At 47.9% G+C, this 14005-nt stretch overlaps 1 protein-coding gene across 2 annotated transcripts in view; it reads left to right on the top strand.

Annotated features, from left to right (window-relative positions):
* CORO2A (coronin 2A) overlaps positions 1–14005 on the top strand; it is a 61476-nt gene that overhangs the window by 27491 nt on the left and 19980 nt on the right. The window contains exons 1-2 of one of the 2 annotated variants that reach the window (XM_087742373.1): positions 9268–9396; positions 11779–11979. In XM_087742373.1, coding sequence (XP_087598499.1) covers positions 11779–11979 — 201 coding nt within the window. In that variant the 5' untranslated portion in view covers positions 9268–9396. Of the gene's footprint in view, positions 1–9267; positions 9397–11778; positions 11980–14005 lie in introns of those variants that run through there. The other variant, XM_087742371.1, reaches the window with a different exon arrangement.

The raw sequence follows: 14005 nt of genomic DNA, 5'->3' as shown, positions 1-14005 counted from the left end.
TGTGTCTGAGTGGATGCATGTTGGGTGGAGGCATGCTGGGTGCTGCCAGGCCCATGGATGTGCTGTGCATGAAGGTGGAGAGATGGGCTTAGTTCATGTCTGGAGCCTGGTCTGAGAGGAGATGGGTGCTGGGATGGCCTGGGGGCAGCTCTGTGCATGGACAGGCAGCTCTCTGTGAACAGGGAGGTGGTTTCCAGCTTGTGTAGCTTGAAAAACTTTCTGTAGCTAGAGACCTCAGACACCTTCCCTGAAGGAGCTCCAGGTGGCCTTGCCAAGGGGAGAAGTTTCCTGTGCCCACTGGGCTTGTTCAACTCCTGTGAGTTCTCCAGATGCCATTTTGTGCCTCTTTGAATGCTTTTATTCCTCAGTTTCCTTCCTTTTCCGTGATGTCGTGTGATCTCTGCTTCTGAAGGTCCCCCCCCTTTTGCTCACCATCATCTTCAGCTCTGCATCTGGATGGGGTGATCTCTTCCCTCTATGCATCATTTTTGCAGTCCCATACAGTTGTTGAGGCTAATCTTAGGGAAATAGGGCCTGCTTGTTTTGATGAGGGCTGTAGAGAAGGTTTCAGCTCAAATGCTGCATTAAACAAATGAACTCAGATTAAACTTGTGGCTTTCATCTACCATTATACCACTCTTAATAGTGACCCTGAACTGTGATACATGCGAAAGGAGCTACTCTGACCTGTTAATGGCAGGAATGATGGCCGTTGCTAAACAGCGTGGCTTGCAGCGTGGCTCTTGGTACCATAATGAAACAGATTGTTCTGCAGTAGCTATATCTGATTCAGCTGTTTTGCCCTGGATGTTAAGAATTGCAATTCTGACATTAAGTATTGCAATTGAAAATTGATTAAAATGGAGATACTGGGTGCCCTGCTGAAGGGGTTAGTGCAGCTAGTATGAGCGGGTGTAGCCCTGCCACACACTGGGCATAGCAGGCTTACTGCACATGAAATCACAATATTATGTGGTTTCTCTGTTCCAGCTCTGTGAGTCTGTCTCCTGTCCAAATCAGGGTCAGCCATAGCTCTGTCATCATTGCTAGGCTTTTATCGAGTCTGCCTGGGAAACGCTGCTGATGGAGATTCATGCCTTTCCCTCTCCCACTCCTGTGACTCTTAGAAAGTTTTACTTTTGCCTGAGTGGAGATGTCTCTGATGCAGTTAAAACACAAGGTTTTTGGCTCTCTGTCTCTCCTAGACTTTGAAAGCAGACAATTTATATCCTCTTTGTAGCAACTTTTTCCATGTTTGAAGCCTACTGTCATGGCTTCCCTCCATCATCTCAACCCTGAAGCTTTTAGGATTTCTTAGCAGGTCACACACCCTTGATCACTGGTCTGTACCACTCTCCTCTAGCTGTCTGGCACATTTCCTAAGAGCAGTGCGCAGCACTGAAGTCTTTCGTCTGGTGTTCGTGTTGGTGGTCATGGGAAACCCAAGCTGAACTGAAATCCCAGGGCAGGCACGTGGAGTGGGGCAGGAGAGCTGGCAGTCCAGCGTTGTCCTCTCTGCACACTTGTTCTGTATCGTTTCTGTCCTAGAAATACAGATGGCTCATGCCATGGTTAAGTATTTCAGCACAGAGCCAGTCTACCTCATTCCTTGCTTGTATTTTCAGAGCAGGGAACATGCCTGGAAGGAAAAAAAATACACAGAGAACATCCAGGTTGGTAAATGACAGGATTACTCAGCCTTTCCCCTTGCATAAAGTCAGTGGAAAATTGTCACTGACACTAAGCCAGTTGCTGAATCAGGATGGATGGCAGTGGACACTCTTGGCTCCAGAAAGAGTCATGCATGCTTAGGCCATGGCGTCTGTTTGGCAGACGGGGGCCTGGCAGCTGGTAGTTCTGCTCTCTGCACCTGGGAATTAGAAAATGAGTGCCCTTCCTGGCAGCCAGCAGCAGGAGGCATGGAGGTCCTGACTCCTACGTCACCTCTCCCCTCCCACAGTGGGGATCTGCTGTAACATTTTGTGTGCGTGACGATAGGAGATGCTGGGTGGCAGATGGTGCGTGCTTTGGAGTTTGCTGGTCCCTGGGGACTGGGAAAGAGCAGAAGGCTGGCACGCACTGAAAGGCGTGCCATACAGGAGCTTGGCATGCTAAGTGGGATTTCCTGGCCCCAAACTTCTTGGTCAGGTTACAAACCCATCTCCCATCTGACCTCGATGTAGTCTAAATTCCTCCCTGCTCCATCTGGGTGCAGCAACAGCCCGCAGTGCGCATCCAGCCATTGCTGGGAGATGTGCATGCCTGTTCACAGGGGAAGGAAGCAAGGTCTGGTGCCTAGCTACGACTCCTTTCCTGGCGTGACACCGTCACACCGCCTGGCTGTGGTTCCCTGGCTGAGCTGAGGGGATCTCATTGCTGCCAAAGATGCTCCAGTTCCCTCTGCTTCCAGAGGGAATGCCCCCCCGTTTGTGCTCTTTGACCCACATCAGATACTTTTAATGATCTGATTATGCTCAAGTGCCTTACTCTGTTGTGTTTTGTTTTTTTTTTTTTTTAAACACCCCCTCTCCCCCGGTTAATTTTCTGCTCTTTGGGCAAGAGAAAGCAGCTCAGGGATGGGACTGAGAGTGGCCAGGAGCGTGTGCTGCAGAGGTCAGCTGTAACAGTGCGTGGAGCCACACCCAAGAGCTGGTATTTCCAGGAGATAAGGTGCCCATCAATCTTCTTTCAGGCCTTCCTCAGGGTATAAGGAAAATAACTTCCTCGTCTCTATGCCCTCCAGCTCCTGGCACTATCGATGCCAAGGATATCAAAGATGGTAAAAGGCAGAATAAAGTGCTGCCAATGTCTGGAGTTTCTAGACTATTAGGGCTGACCTGACTGCTGTGACTCTTTACAAAATACTGTGCACCAGAGGAGAAGGTGCTCTCAGTTGGGTCTGGATTAGGCTACCATATGTCTGGGTTTCCTGGAACATATTTCACTGTTTCTGTGTGGTTATTTTGTCCAGGAGCAAGAGAAATTAATCCAGAATTCACAAATTTCATGCACAGTGCAGACAAATCTGTAATCCTAGGGTAAATAACATGCAATGGGGCAAGTGGGAACATGTTGGCCTACAATGAAGCACATGTTCAGTCAGTTGGACATGCATATGCCCATTTGTTTGTCTGACATTTCTAGAGAGTACTAAATATGCCACAGCATAGCTCTCTGAAGACTGCCTCTGAGTGCTAGGCTTCACAGCCCTTTTAGGAGCTTGCACCTTCAGCAAGGAGCTAGGACCTTTGCAGTCAGGTTTCACGGATGAGTCATGAAAAGCTCACTTTTCATAAACAACCTCCTAAAAGAGCCAGAGCTAAAGCAAGGTCCCTTCAGTGCTTTGTGGTGGACCTGGATTCTCCATCTTTAACTGCCTGTTCTTTAGAGGTCACATAAGCATTTCCATGCTCATGTCTGGTAAGCACGAAAGGGCTGAGTAGGCTGTGCTTCAGGGTATCAAAAAGTACCCCAGTGGTTTTCTGGGCACCTTTTCAGGTGCCAGGAAGAGGAATCTCACCTGTTCTGAGGACCAGGCTCAGAACTGCTACTGCTTTGCTCTTTTATCTTATAATATCAGACCCAACTGCTGAGCCAAGGACAATACGACTCTGTCTTTAAAAAAAGGAAAAAAAAAGGTATTGCAGGCAGCAAACTTAGACATTAATTCCAGGTCAATTCCCTTCTGGTCTTCCTTGCATGAGACGTTGCTGACTGTGCTTGCTGCATTCATGACTTAACCTGTGCATACACAGAAACAGTAGAGCATTTTTTAGTGAAACCTGCACTCTGTGCTGCACATTGAAGACATCTCCAGAGGTTTCTCTGCTTACCCTCAGGGCTCCATTATGCTGGGCCAGTTGTCCGAATCCCTACTGCTTGCAAGGGGCTGGACCAGACAAAGTTTTCATATCAGAGAGCTTGGATTCTAGCAAGACCCCTGTTCTCAGCAGGTGGGAGAAGTTTGCAGCCATGACCTCACTTTCTCTGCCTGCTGCTGCGTTCTGGACCTTGGATAAGAGATGAGGATCTTTATTTTGAGACCAGATTGCATGACGGTTCCTCTGCTCTGTAGTTGAGGCCCTCCATACGATCAGATCTGTCTCTCATGGTAGTTCATGTTGTGTCCTTCTTTCAGCTCAGAGCCAAGCACCCAGAAATGCCTGTTGTGAGGGGCTTCAGGGAATAATTTAAAACTATGTGTATGTCCTTGCTATATCTCTTGCAGTTGCATTATCCTGCTTGGAGAGGCAGAGGAGCTGCTTCCTCTGTTTATGCCAGCAGTGAGGAACTATGAAGCAAATGGATCCATTTGACGCTATTTCGTATAGAGCAATGCATATTCTTTCATGAGATAATAGTGCTCCCAGTGCTTGGGTTGCACAGCTCAATGGGCAGAAGCTGTCTAGGAAACACTGTCCAGCCTGAAAAAGATTGTGCTGATTCCCCGCTGCAACCTGGTAAGCAGAGATCTGAGGAGTGCTTGCAGGGATGTCTGTATCCTACTCCAGGACTTCTTGGCAGCTTCAGAAAAAGATCTCCTTAATGTTCTTTGTTGGAAGAGGTGGGAGTAACAACCACAAGGTCCCAGGACTTGGTCTTTGAGAGCTGTTTGAAGGGATGATAGTGCTAAAGACATTCTTTCCATCAGCTGTGTGGTTAGAAACATATGGACACTAGTACAATCTGCAGTGTCTCCCTCCATCCCAGTTATCCCCTGCTCCCCCCCCCCCCCCCCCCGCCCCGAGAAGCTGGTGATACTGGGAATTAGGGTGGGCTGACGGGGAGGGAAGGCAGGAGGCTGATTCTTGGATTGCAAAGGCTACGCTGCCTTCCTCCTTAATCCAGGATGCAAAAGGCTCTGTGCCATGCTGGCAGAGGGCCCATGGTCCCTTCATCACTCCCTGTCATCCTTTTTTTCAGTTCAGCATCAGTCTCTGTTCTGGGGTAGTGGCACCAGAGCCCTGAGCAGCAAGTGAGGGGGGATCTTCTACCTCCTTGACAAGATGAGAGGACCCAGCCCTCAGCTCCATCTGCCTCTCTAGATGGGGTTATACTGCCCATGGGCACTGCCCAGTGTGCAGGGATGGTCTGCATGCCCCTGTTGTGGGCACCCTGGCTCCTTGCTGCCCCACAAGCAGGTAGGGTGAGCTAGGGATCCCTGAGCTGTGGCTTCAGGCCTTACCCAGTGCTGCACACGCAGGATTCTCAGGACCTTGGACTCTGCCCATGCTGGCTCACCCTGCTCAGACGTGGCTGTGCAAGGAGAGACCCTCAGTATACTGGGGTCAGCCCTCCAGTGCAGGGAGAAAGTTAACCCTGTTAGTCCTAAAAAAACATCCAGGGAAAGCATATTGTTAAGAGACTATGTAAAACAGTTGATTTTGGGCCACTATAAAATGCACAAATATGCCTTTTTTTTTTTTTTTTGGAGGTGATGGTGCAAGCTTTTGCAATGAAAGAACAGTCCCGTCTTGTTGACAAAATGTTGGTGTATTTTCCCTCACTTTCTCCCCCATCCCTTATACCAGTTGCTATTTGCACAGTTTTGAAAATGGTTGCCCCTCCAAACAGCAGTTTTCATGAAATGGGGAAAAAATGTGTTGTCATCACTTCCTGTCACAGGAACAGATGGGAGAGCTGAGCCTGCAAGACAAACTTCAGGTTTATTGGATTGAAAGTCAACATCGTATGAGTATGCAACTGGTATGTTGCCAGTGGCATCTTTAGGGTAGTACAAGATACACATGGCCGAGATCCAGTGGCCCTAAAATCACAGAATCACAGAATAGTTGAGGTTGGAAGGGATCCCTTCAGATCATCTAGTCCGACCCTCCTGCTCAAAGCAGGGTCAACTAGAGCTGGTTGCACAGGACCATATCTGGTTGGGTTTTAAGGATCTCCAAGGATGGAGACTCTACAACCTCTTTGGACAACCTCTGTCAGTGTTTGACTACCCTCACAGAAAAAAGTGTTTCCTGTGTTTAAATGGAGTTTTCTGTATTTCAGTTTGTGCCCATTGCTTCTTGTCCTGTTGCTGGGCACCACTGAGGAGAGTCTGGCTCTGTCTTCTTTACTCCCCCTCCTGAGGTATTTGTACATATTGGTAAGATCCTCCTGAGCCTGCTCTTCTCCAGGTGAACAGTCCCAGCTCTCTCAACCCCTTTTCATGTGAGAGATGCTTCCAGTCCCTTCATCGTCTTCATGCACCTTGACTGGACCAGTATATCCATGTCTCTGTTGTACTGGGGAGCCCAGAACTGGACCCAGCACTCCAGGTGTGTCTCACCAGTGCCAAGTAGAGGGAAAGGATCACCTCCCTCAACCTGCTGACAACACTCCTCCTAATGCAGCTCAGGAAGCTGTTGGCTTCCTGGAGATTCCTGGCTTCTTTGCTCCAAGGGCACATTGCTGGTGGCTCATGGTCAGCTTGTTGTCCTCCTGGACCCGCAGGTTGTTTTCTGAAAAACTGCTTTCCAGACAGTTGGCACGAGCATATGCTGCTGCATGGAGTTATTCCTCCATAGGTACATGACTTAGCTCTTCCTCTTGTTGAACTTCATGAGGTTACTGTGGGCCCATTTCTCCAGCCTGTCAAAGTCTCTCTGGTTGGCAGCACAACCTTCTGGTGTATCAGCTGCTCCTCCCTGTTTTGTGTCATCTGCAAACTTGCTGAGGGTACACTCTGCCCTGTCATCCAGATCATTAATGAAAATGTTAAGCATCATTGACCCCAGTGTCCACTCCTGGGGCACACCACTGGAGACTGGCCTCCAGCTGGACTTCGTGCTGCTGATCACAAGCCTTTGAGCCCAGGAGTTCAGCCAGTTTACAGTCTACCTCAGTGTCTGCTTAGCTAGTCTGTACTTCATCCATTTGTCTATGAGGCTGTTACAGGAGACAGTGTCAAAAGCCTTGCTAATGTCAAGATAAACTACATCCAAGTCTTCCTTGCCTTCGACTTTCCACAGGTCTCAGGGGCCCTAGATACCTTAAGGACCATCTTATCAGTAAAGGCTGAGGTGAAAAAGGCATTCAATGCCTCAGCCTTTTCTGTGCCCTTTGTCACGAGGATTCAAGGTGGGTTTGCCTCCAGGAGTGAATGGTGGAAAATGCTGCTGGTGGCCCAGGTGGCCATCTCTGCTCACTGCCAGGAAGCTGTTTCCATTTTGAGTAACTGACAGTCTTGCAGGGGTGGAGAATAAAAGAGGAAAGACCAGTTATCTCTGCCTGGTACAGGAGTGCAGCAGATAACATTATGTTGTTGTTCTTCCGAAACAGGCATTCAGGAGCTGCTCAAGTACAGCCCTGTAGAGAAGTGTTTTGCCCAGCCCAGCTCTTCTCAGCTTCTCCATCTGGGCTGCTGCTTGGCTCTCTGTATGGCTCACTGCAGCTGTGTTTGGAAGTGGCATCTGGCACTTTTGCATTGCAGATGTGTCATGGCACTTTGGGCCACACTGCAGCTCCTGGGAGCAGGACATGTATCAGAAACTGGCATCTCCTTGCTCTTGTAAGCTGAGGAGACCCTCATGTCCCACACAGCATTTGCAGAGCTGCCTTCTCTGACACCTGTGTGAGGAGGCAAGCCCAGCTTTTTGCCAGCTGCACCAGAACAGGCTCTCTGAGCCCTGGATAGGAGATGCTGTAAAAACCATGTTTCTTCCCCTTGCCTGGCCCTGAGTGTTTTTCGCCCAGCTCTGCCTTTGTTGTGGTGCTTTCTGCTCTTCTTGTTAAGAGGAAGGAGTGGAGATGCCTCCCTTCCCTCTGGCCAGTCCCCCTCCTTCACCTTCAGCCCTGGAGATTGGACGTGGCAGGCAGTCATATTGTCTCTCCCAGGAACAGATACAGCATTGTGTCTAGCAGAACAAAAAGTGGAGGGTGGTCAAGATGGTTGAAGTACCAGATGAGGAGTGAATAAACCAACCCTTTCCTTCCAGGAAGGTAGAGGAAGGAGGAGAAGTGGTGACTGGAAAACCTGCTACTTTAAGAAAAAAACAAGGAAGACTTGTAGCTGTAGACTGAGGTCCCTTCTGCCCTGCCATGCAAGCACAGGAGCTGAGCAAAGAGGCTGTGCCAGGATTGCTGATGGAAGAGGGCTACCGGTGGCTGGTTCCTACATTGTCCTGACAGCAGCGGAAGGGCAGATCCGGGCAAGCTGCATCAAGGCAGACTGCACTGGGGACCTGCTTGGAGGATAAGTGTCTCTGTAGTCCTTTTAGTACCTATACAACCACCTATGCATTCAGTATTAGGCCTGCATTTATACATAACACAGCATTTGGTGTGTTGAGAGCTTTGATGGAGAACTTCTAGGAATGGTGACCTCTTTCCTCTGCAAGGTTCTTCTTGTAGGCACCATAGCTTGCAGTGTCCAATAGCTGAGATCTGTCAGAGCCCTGGCCGTGCTGTTCTCATTAACAACCAGCTGGAAAATTGTCTCTTGCTGATGATCCACATCATGTCCGCTGCATGGCTTGTAGCAGACAGGCTGTACACACAGGGGCTTATTTTACTTAGTGAAGATGTGAGCTTTTTCAGTTGTAAATTGTAAGGTTTCAGTATGATTTGGTGGCACTGTGCCCTTGGTTTTCTCCAGTTCAGCCTCCTGTTCAGAGCAGGACTATTATGAACATTAGATCAAGGACAATATGGCTTTGCCTAATCAAGTCATGAAAGGATTTCTTGGGACAGAGACTTATCACTGCTCGAGCAACCTCTAGTGCAGAACATTTTTCCACACTCCTTCCCAACAAGTTTTTCCTAAAGTCCATGTGTCTGCTTTATTTGGGATCAGCGTCTCCCACTGTACCAGACGCAGACCAGATGCTGTGCCTATTCAGGCCGTTTTTCACCATATTTTATCCACGAGTTTTTTCTTTTAATGCTGAGCATTCTGCTGTGGCTGCAGTCATGTCAAGAGGGACACTGTTCTGCTGGGTTTGTCTTTGCCAATTTTATGATATTCCCAGTCATATCTTGCCCTGTTGTCTGAATTGTAAGTGCTTTGAAGTCCATTCCTGTGGCAGTTGAACCTTAATGCTACAAATTGAAATAGGAGAGAGCTGTCTTTCCTAAGCACTGTCCAAACTTGGGCATTTAATTCCTTTTATTCCCTTTATTCCTTATTTGCCGTTAACATTTTACAGGTAGTCTGCATGGGATGTCAGTATCTTGCTGTATGTTCCTGCTCTCCATAGGAATGATACTGGAATAATGAATACCTCCTGTGTGCTTGGCAACTCCTTTCTGCAGAGAAGCCTTGAACCTCCAGACCACACACTCTCTTCCACCTCAAGAGCAGTTTAGCTAGAAGTTCCTTGGAGCCAGGCAATTAATTTCTTTTTGTAAAGATAATGTTCCTGCTGTAAAAAGGAACTGCTGCATCCACACAATACGGTGATTTTTTTTTTTCCACTGGTGTGAGTAAACCTAACCACTGAAGCTGTAACGAGCATGAAGTTGTTTGAGAACGTTGCACCTCTGGGGCTGTTTGGGGAGCTAGCCAGTCGCATATAACCTCAGCTTTCTTTCTGCCCTTCTTCCAAGATTAGCTTTCCAAGACTGCTGCTTTCTTTTTTAAATAACTTGCATTTCTTTGTTTTTGTTTGAGATACATAACCCTCACTGTATCAGAGAACCTTTGCAACTAATGTTTTCTGCACAAGAAATTTAATCAGCTAAGAATATGGACAAATATAGGGTTAACATAGGTAAAACATACCAAGGTAAAAGTGAGCAACAAAAATCACTGTGAAAGCAACCGGTGATCTGCCAGGACTGATTTTTTACAGGCATGTGTGTTTGTCCAAGGTGGGGTTAGCTCTAAGCTGTGCCAGTAGATTGGGAGGAGGCAGGGAATAGGACAGGACTTGTGTTCTAGCTCCATTCAGAGCCCAAATCTTTCAGTGTGACATGGGATGTGAGTTTTGTGGATCTTTGTGTTGATGGGTGCTTCTAAAGCTCCTGTTTAACTGTCCAGGATCAAGCAATACAGATTCCTAGCATTTAATAGTCATCCCAGGAGCATGCAACACCATGCCAGCAACAAGGACATTTTGGTTTAGAATTGATTAGATCCCTGCTTGTCAGGTGATCATAGAATCATAGAATGGTTTATGTTGGAAAAGACCTTTAAGATAATCACGTCCAACTGTTAACCCAGCACTGCCAAGTCCACCACTAAGCCACATCCCTGAGCACCACATCCACCCATCTTTTAAATACCTCCAGGGATGGGGACTCAACCACTGCCCTGGGCAGCCTGGTCCAGTGCCTGACTACCCTTTCAGTGAAGAAATTTTTCCTAATATCCAACCTAAACCTCCCCTGGTGCAACTTGAGGCTGTTTCTTCTTGTCCTATCACTTGTTACTTGGAGAAGAGATCGACCGCCACCTCACTACAGCCTCCTTTCAGGTAGTTGTAGAGAGCCATAAGGTCTCCCCTCAGCCTCCTTTTCTCCAGGCTAAACAACCCCAGCTCCCTCAGCCGCTCCTCATAGGACTTATTCTCTAGACCCTTCACCAGCTTCATTGCCCTTCTTTGGACACGCTCCAGCACCTCAATGTCCTTCTTGTAGTGAGAGGCCCAAAACTGAACACAGTATTCAAGGTGCGGCCTCACCAGTGCCGAGTACAAGGGGAGTGATGATGCACTTGGCTTCTTTCCATTGAGTGCATGCTTCCCTTCAAACGCTTACCCATGTGAGTGAGTGGTCTAAGTCTTGCTGTAACTCAAATGCTGCTTGGCTGGGTTTCCCTCTCAAACTGGAGTATTGTTGACCCAGCATCACTGATAATAACGTTCACCAAATGCACGTTAAACAGATCAATATGGGGCAAAATCAAGCCCTCTTCCAGTCTTTGCCCATACTTCCAGCTGATTGTGTGGGGTGGGCTTTCACCCATATCCTTCTTGCCTGATCTGCATTTCTTTTCCTTTGGTCAGTAGGATCTTCTCACCATCCCTGCCATGAACCTTTCACTGTCTAGGTCTTGTGGAAAGAGCAGGAGTTAATAGTCTGAATTGCCTTTTCTGCCCAACACTGGTAGTTTCCTACTTGAAATCAGTTGCATCAGTTCCATTAAGCTTCACTGCTCTCTGTGGGAAGGGATTCTTGTGTTTAGTGTGCTTTATGTATCTCATTTAAACACCATTTAAAATGCTGTCTGTCAGAGGGCTGTGGTGCAGTTATAAAACAGATGTGCAGAACATCACTGGCAGTGGGAAAAAACCCAACAGGTGACTGTAACTATTCCTCTGATCTGTCAAACCTCTTTTTTCCCTTGAAGTGAGCAAAATTAGACCCCTTTTATGGTTCTAAACCACTTGAGGGCTAAATGAAGCATGTATCCAGACTGGGTCATTCACTCGCCATCTTTCAGGCTTTCCTCACCCAAGATGTATCTTTCATGCTTCCTGAGCTCTGTGCTACCAGGATTCGTCTCCTCTTAAAGTTGCTGCCATGTGGCCCTGCCCCAGGGATAGGGACTGCTGGTGCATGCACAACCCAGCTGGATGGTGGTGGAGAGAGCTGTCTTTTCTCCCTTGCACTCTCCTCTCTCCATCAGAGATGTGCAACGGGTGCAGAGACAGGTCATACCAAAGTGGTGAAGACCAGCAGAGAAAAATGTGGCTGCTGCTTGCTGGCTGAGGATTGGTGCAAGGAGCCCAAATGGGGAGGGTGAGCTTGTGCTGGGGAGAGGGGAATGGGGGTCTGCAAGCCTTGCTGGGACAGCTGGTCCTTATGTCATGGGGTGTTGTGTTTCTCCCCTTGCAGATGTCGTGGCACCCACAGTACCGGAGCTCCAAGTTCCGCCACGTGTACGGCAAAGCTGCCAGCAAGGAGAAGTGCTATGACTGCGTGCCCATCACCCGCAACGTCCACGACAACCACTTCTGTGCCGTGAACCCCCACTTCATTGCGGTGGTGACCGAGTGTGCGGGTGGCGGGGCCTTCCTCGTCATTCCCATCCACCAGGTGAGCTCTGCTGAGGCGAGATGGCTTTTGTGAGTGTGTCAAGGGGCTGGAGGAGAGCTGGGCTTTCCAGGGAGCTAGAACGCGCAGAGGATATTCTGTTAATGCTGTTGCCCAAATTGCAAAATGACGGAAGGGGCCGCAGATGCCCTGGCAGGTGATTCCTGGGATGTGTGTACTTATATGTCTTACATTGCTGCTTGGAGTTTTTTAACACCTTTCTTCATTTCATATCTCATTTGCCTTTCTTGTATAATCAGCGGGAACTGTGCTGTTCAGATGTTTGTCTCCTAGGAGAAATTGCAAATAAAAAAGCAGTTATTAGATACAGAGGGCAAAAGCACCTTTCAGTTGAAAGGTGCTTTAGTGGCATGGCTTCAGCTGTGACCAAAGGAGAATATGGTATGTTTTGCTCTACATTCTCCTTTGTGAAAGAATGGAGACACAGTTATCAAGCAATGAAGCCCTTAAGCTTCAAGCACTGATGCTGGAAAAACTTCCCTTTCAGAAACAAATCCCATGTTTATGAGTTTTGATGACATAGGGATCTGATGAGAGGGAGAAGCTGTGTGATGTTTATTGCTCCAGAAAAATAAGGCATGTGCTAATGTGGATTAAGTTCAACATGAGATTATGAGCTCTCTGGAATCAGGGCAGAACAGATGAAAGACAAAAGTTCAGCCTTTAATTAAAAGTTAATTGATGGTGTTATTGCAATGCCACTTTTTCAATATATATTTGCTAAGGATGAAAATGAACTGGCTATGCTTGAAGAACCCAGCACAGTTCCCAGCCCTTCTAGACTTTGTTTATTCAGCTCCTTCAACACTGGTGCTGTTCAGAGATGGTTCTTCTAAAATTAACCACTACCCTTTTTTTCTTCACTGAGTCACTTCTCCCCCCTCGACCATGATCTGTTGAGGCTGAAGAACTTGTCTTTGTCACAGAGGTGCATCTATAAGCAGGCAGCTGGTGACTGTAGGAAGTGGGGTGGGACCTAGCTCTCAAAGTGCTGGCAAAACAAGCTGAAGGTGCTTGCACTGCTTACTATTAATTCTTCTGTCTTCTCACTTCTTCTCAACTTGGCTAGTCTTTAGTAGCAATTCTTCCATTCTTAACACCTGCTCAGATACTCCACCCACATCTGAAATACTGCTTGCAGAAGTCAAAGGCATGGTAGAACTAGAAAATATAGAAAAGGATAATTAAAGTACGTCAATGAAAACGCGAAATTGCTTTCATGTGAGAAAAGACTTTGTGGGTTAGGCTTCAATCAGCCTGGGAAAAAAGACAAATGAGCGAGATACATAAAACTGTGAAGTGGGTGGGGAAGAAGCGCAAGGAGCAGTTCTTCTTGGTTTGTGTGGTGAAGGGGATCCTGGAGACCAGGGAGCAGACAGCTAGCAGCGGATGTGAATGCTTCTGCAGTTCAGATGTTGAGCTCACTGCTCTGGATGCTGATGAGCCCAGAAGAATTAAGGTGTTCAAAACAGGATAGAGTTATGGAGAAGAGCTGGTTTATGAACTGTATTTGTTCAGAGGCAGGTCCCCTAGTTCAGGAAGTCCCTTGAGGGTTGACCTTTGGTGGTGGATCAGGGAAAGGATCTGTATGTGCTGCACTTCATACAGCCATTCTCTGAATACCTGTTCCTGACCCATGCTGGGGGGGAAAAGTGGCCTCAGCCACCCACAGAAAGGGGTTCCCTGAGTCTGAGGGCTGCGATACCAGCTACTTTTTTCATGATACACTTCCAAACTGGTGCCACCTGGTGAAAAGTGGCAGCTTTCAACTTGTGCTCCTGATGGTGGTGTTTGTGGCTGCCACCTCCTCCTGTGGTGGTGACCCATAGCAGACAGAGTACTGGACTCTTGGCTTGTGCCCCTGGCTGCCAGGGCACTGAAGGCAGCCCGGTCTGGAGATGTGTGCCTAGGACAGTATTGCCCTCTCATGATGGACAGCTGATCTGTGTTTACTTTTGACTGGATTCACAGGGGGCAGCCGTATCCCAAGCATGCCACAGTGCGGAGG

This window comes from Nipponia nippon, unplaced genomic scaffold (genome assembly GCF_047370975.1).
Source record: "Nipponia nippon isolate SJK-2023a ecotype South Korea unplaced genomic scaffold, ASM4737097v1 scaffold_8, whole genome shotgun sequence".
Lineage (NCBI taxonomy): Eukaryota > Metazoa > Chordata > Aves > Pelecaniformes > Threskiornithidae > Nipponia > Nipponia nippon.
Note: the sequence above shows the minus strand (reverse complement) of the source record. Positions and strands in the feature narration are given on the sequence as shown.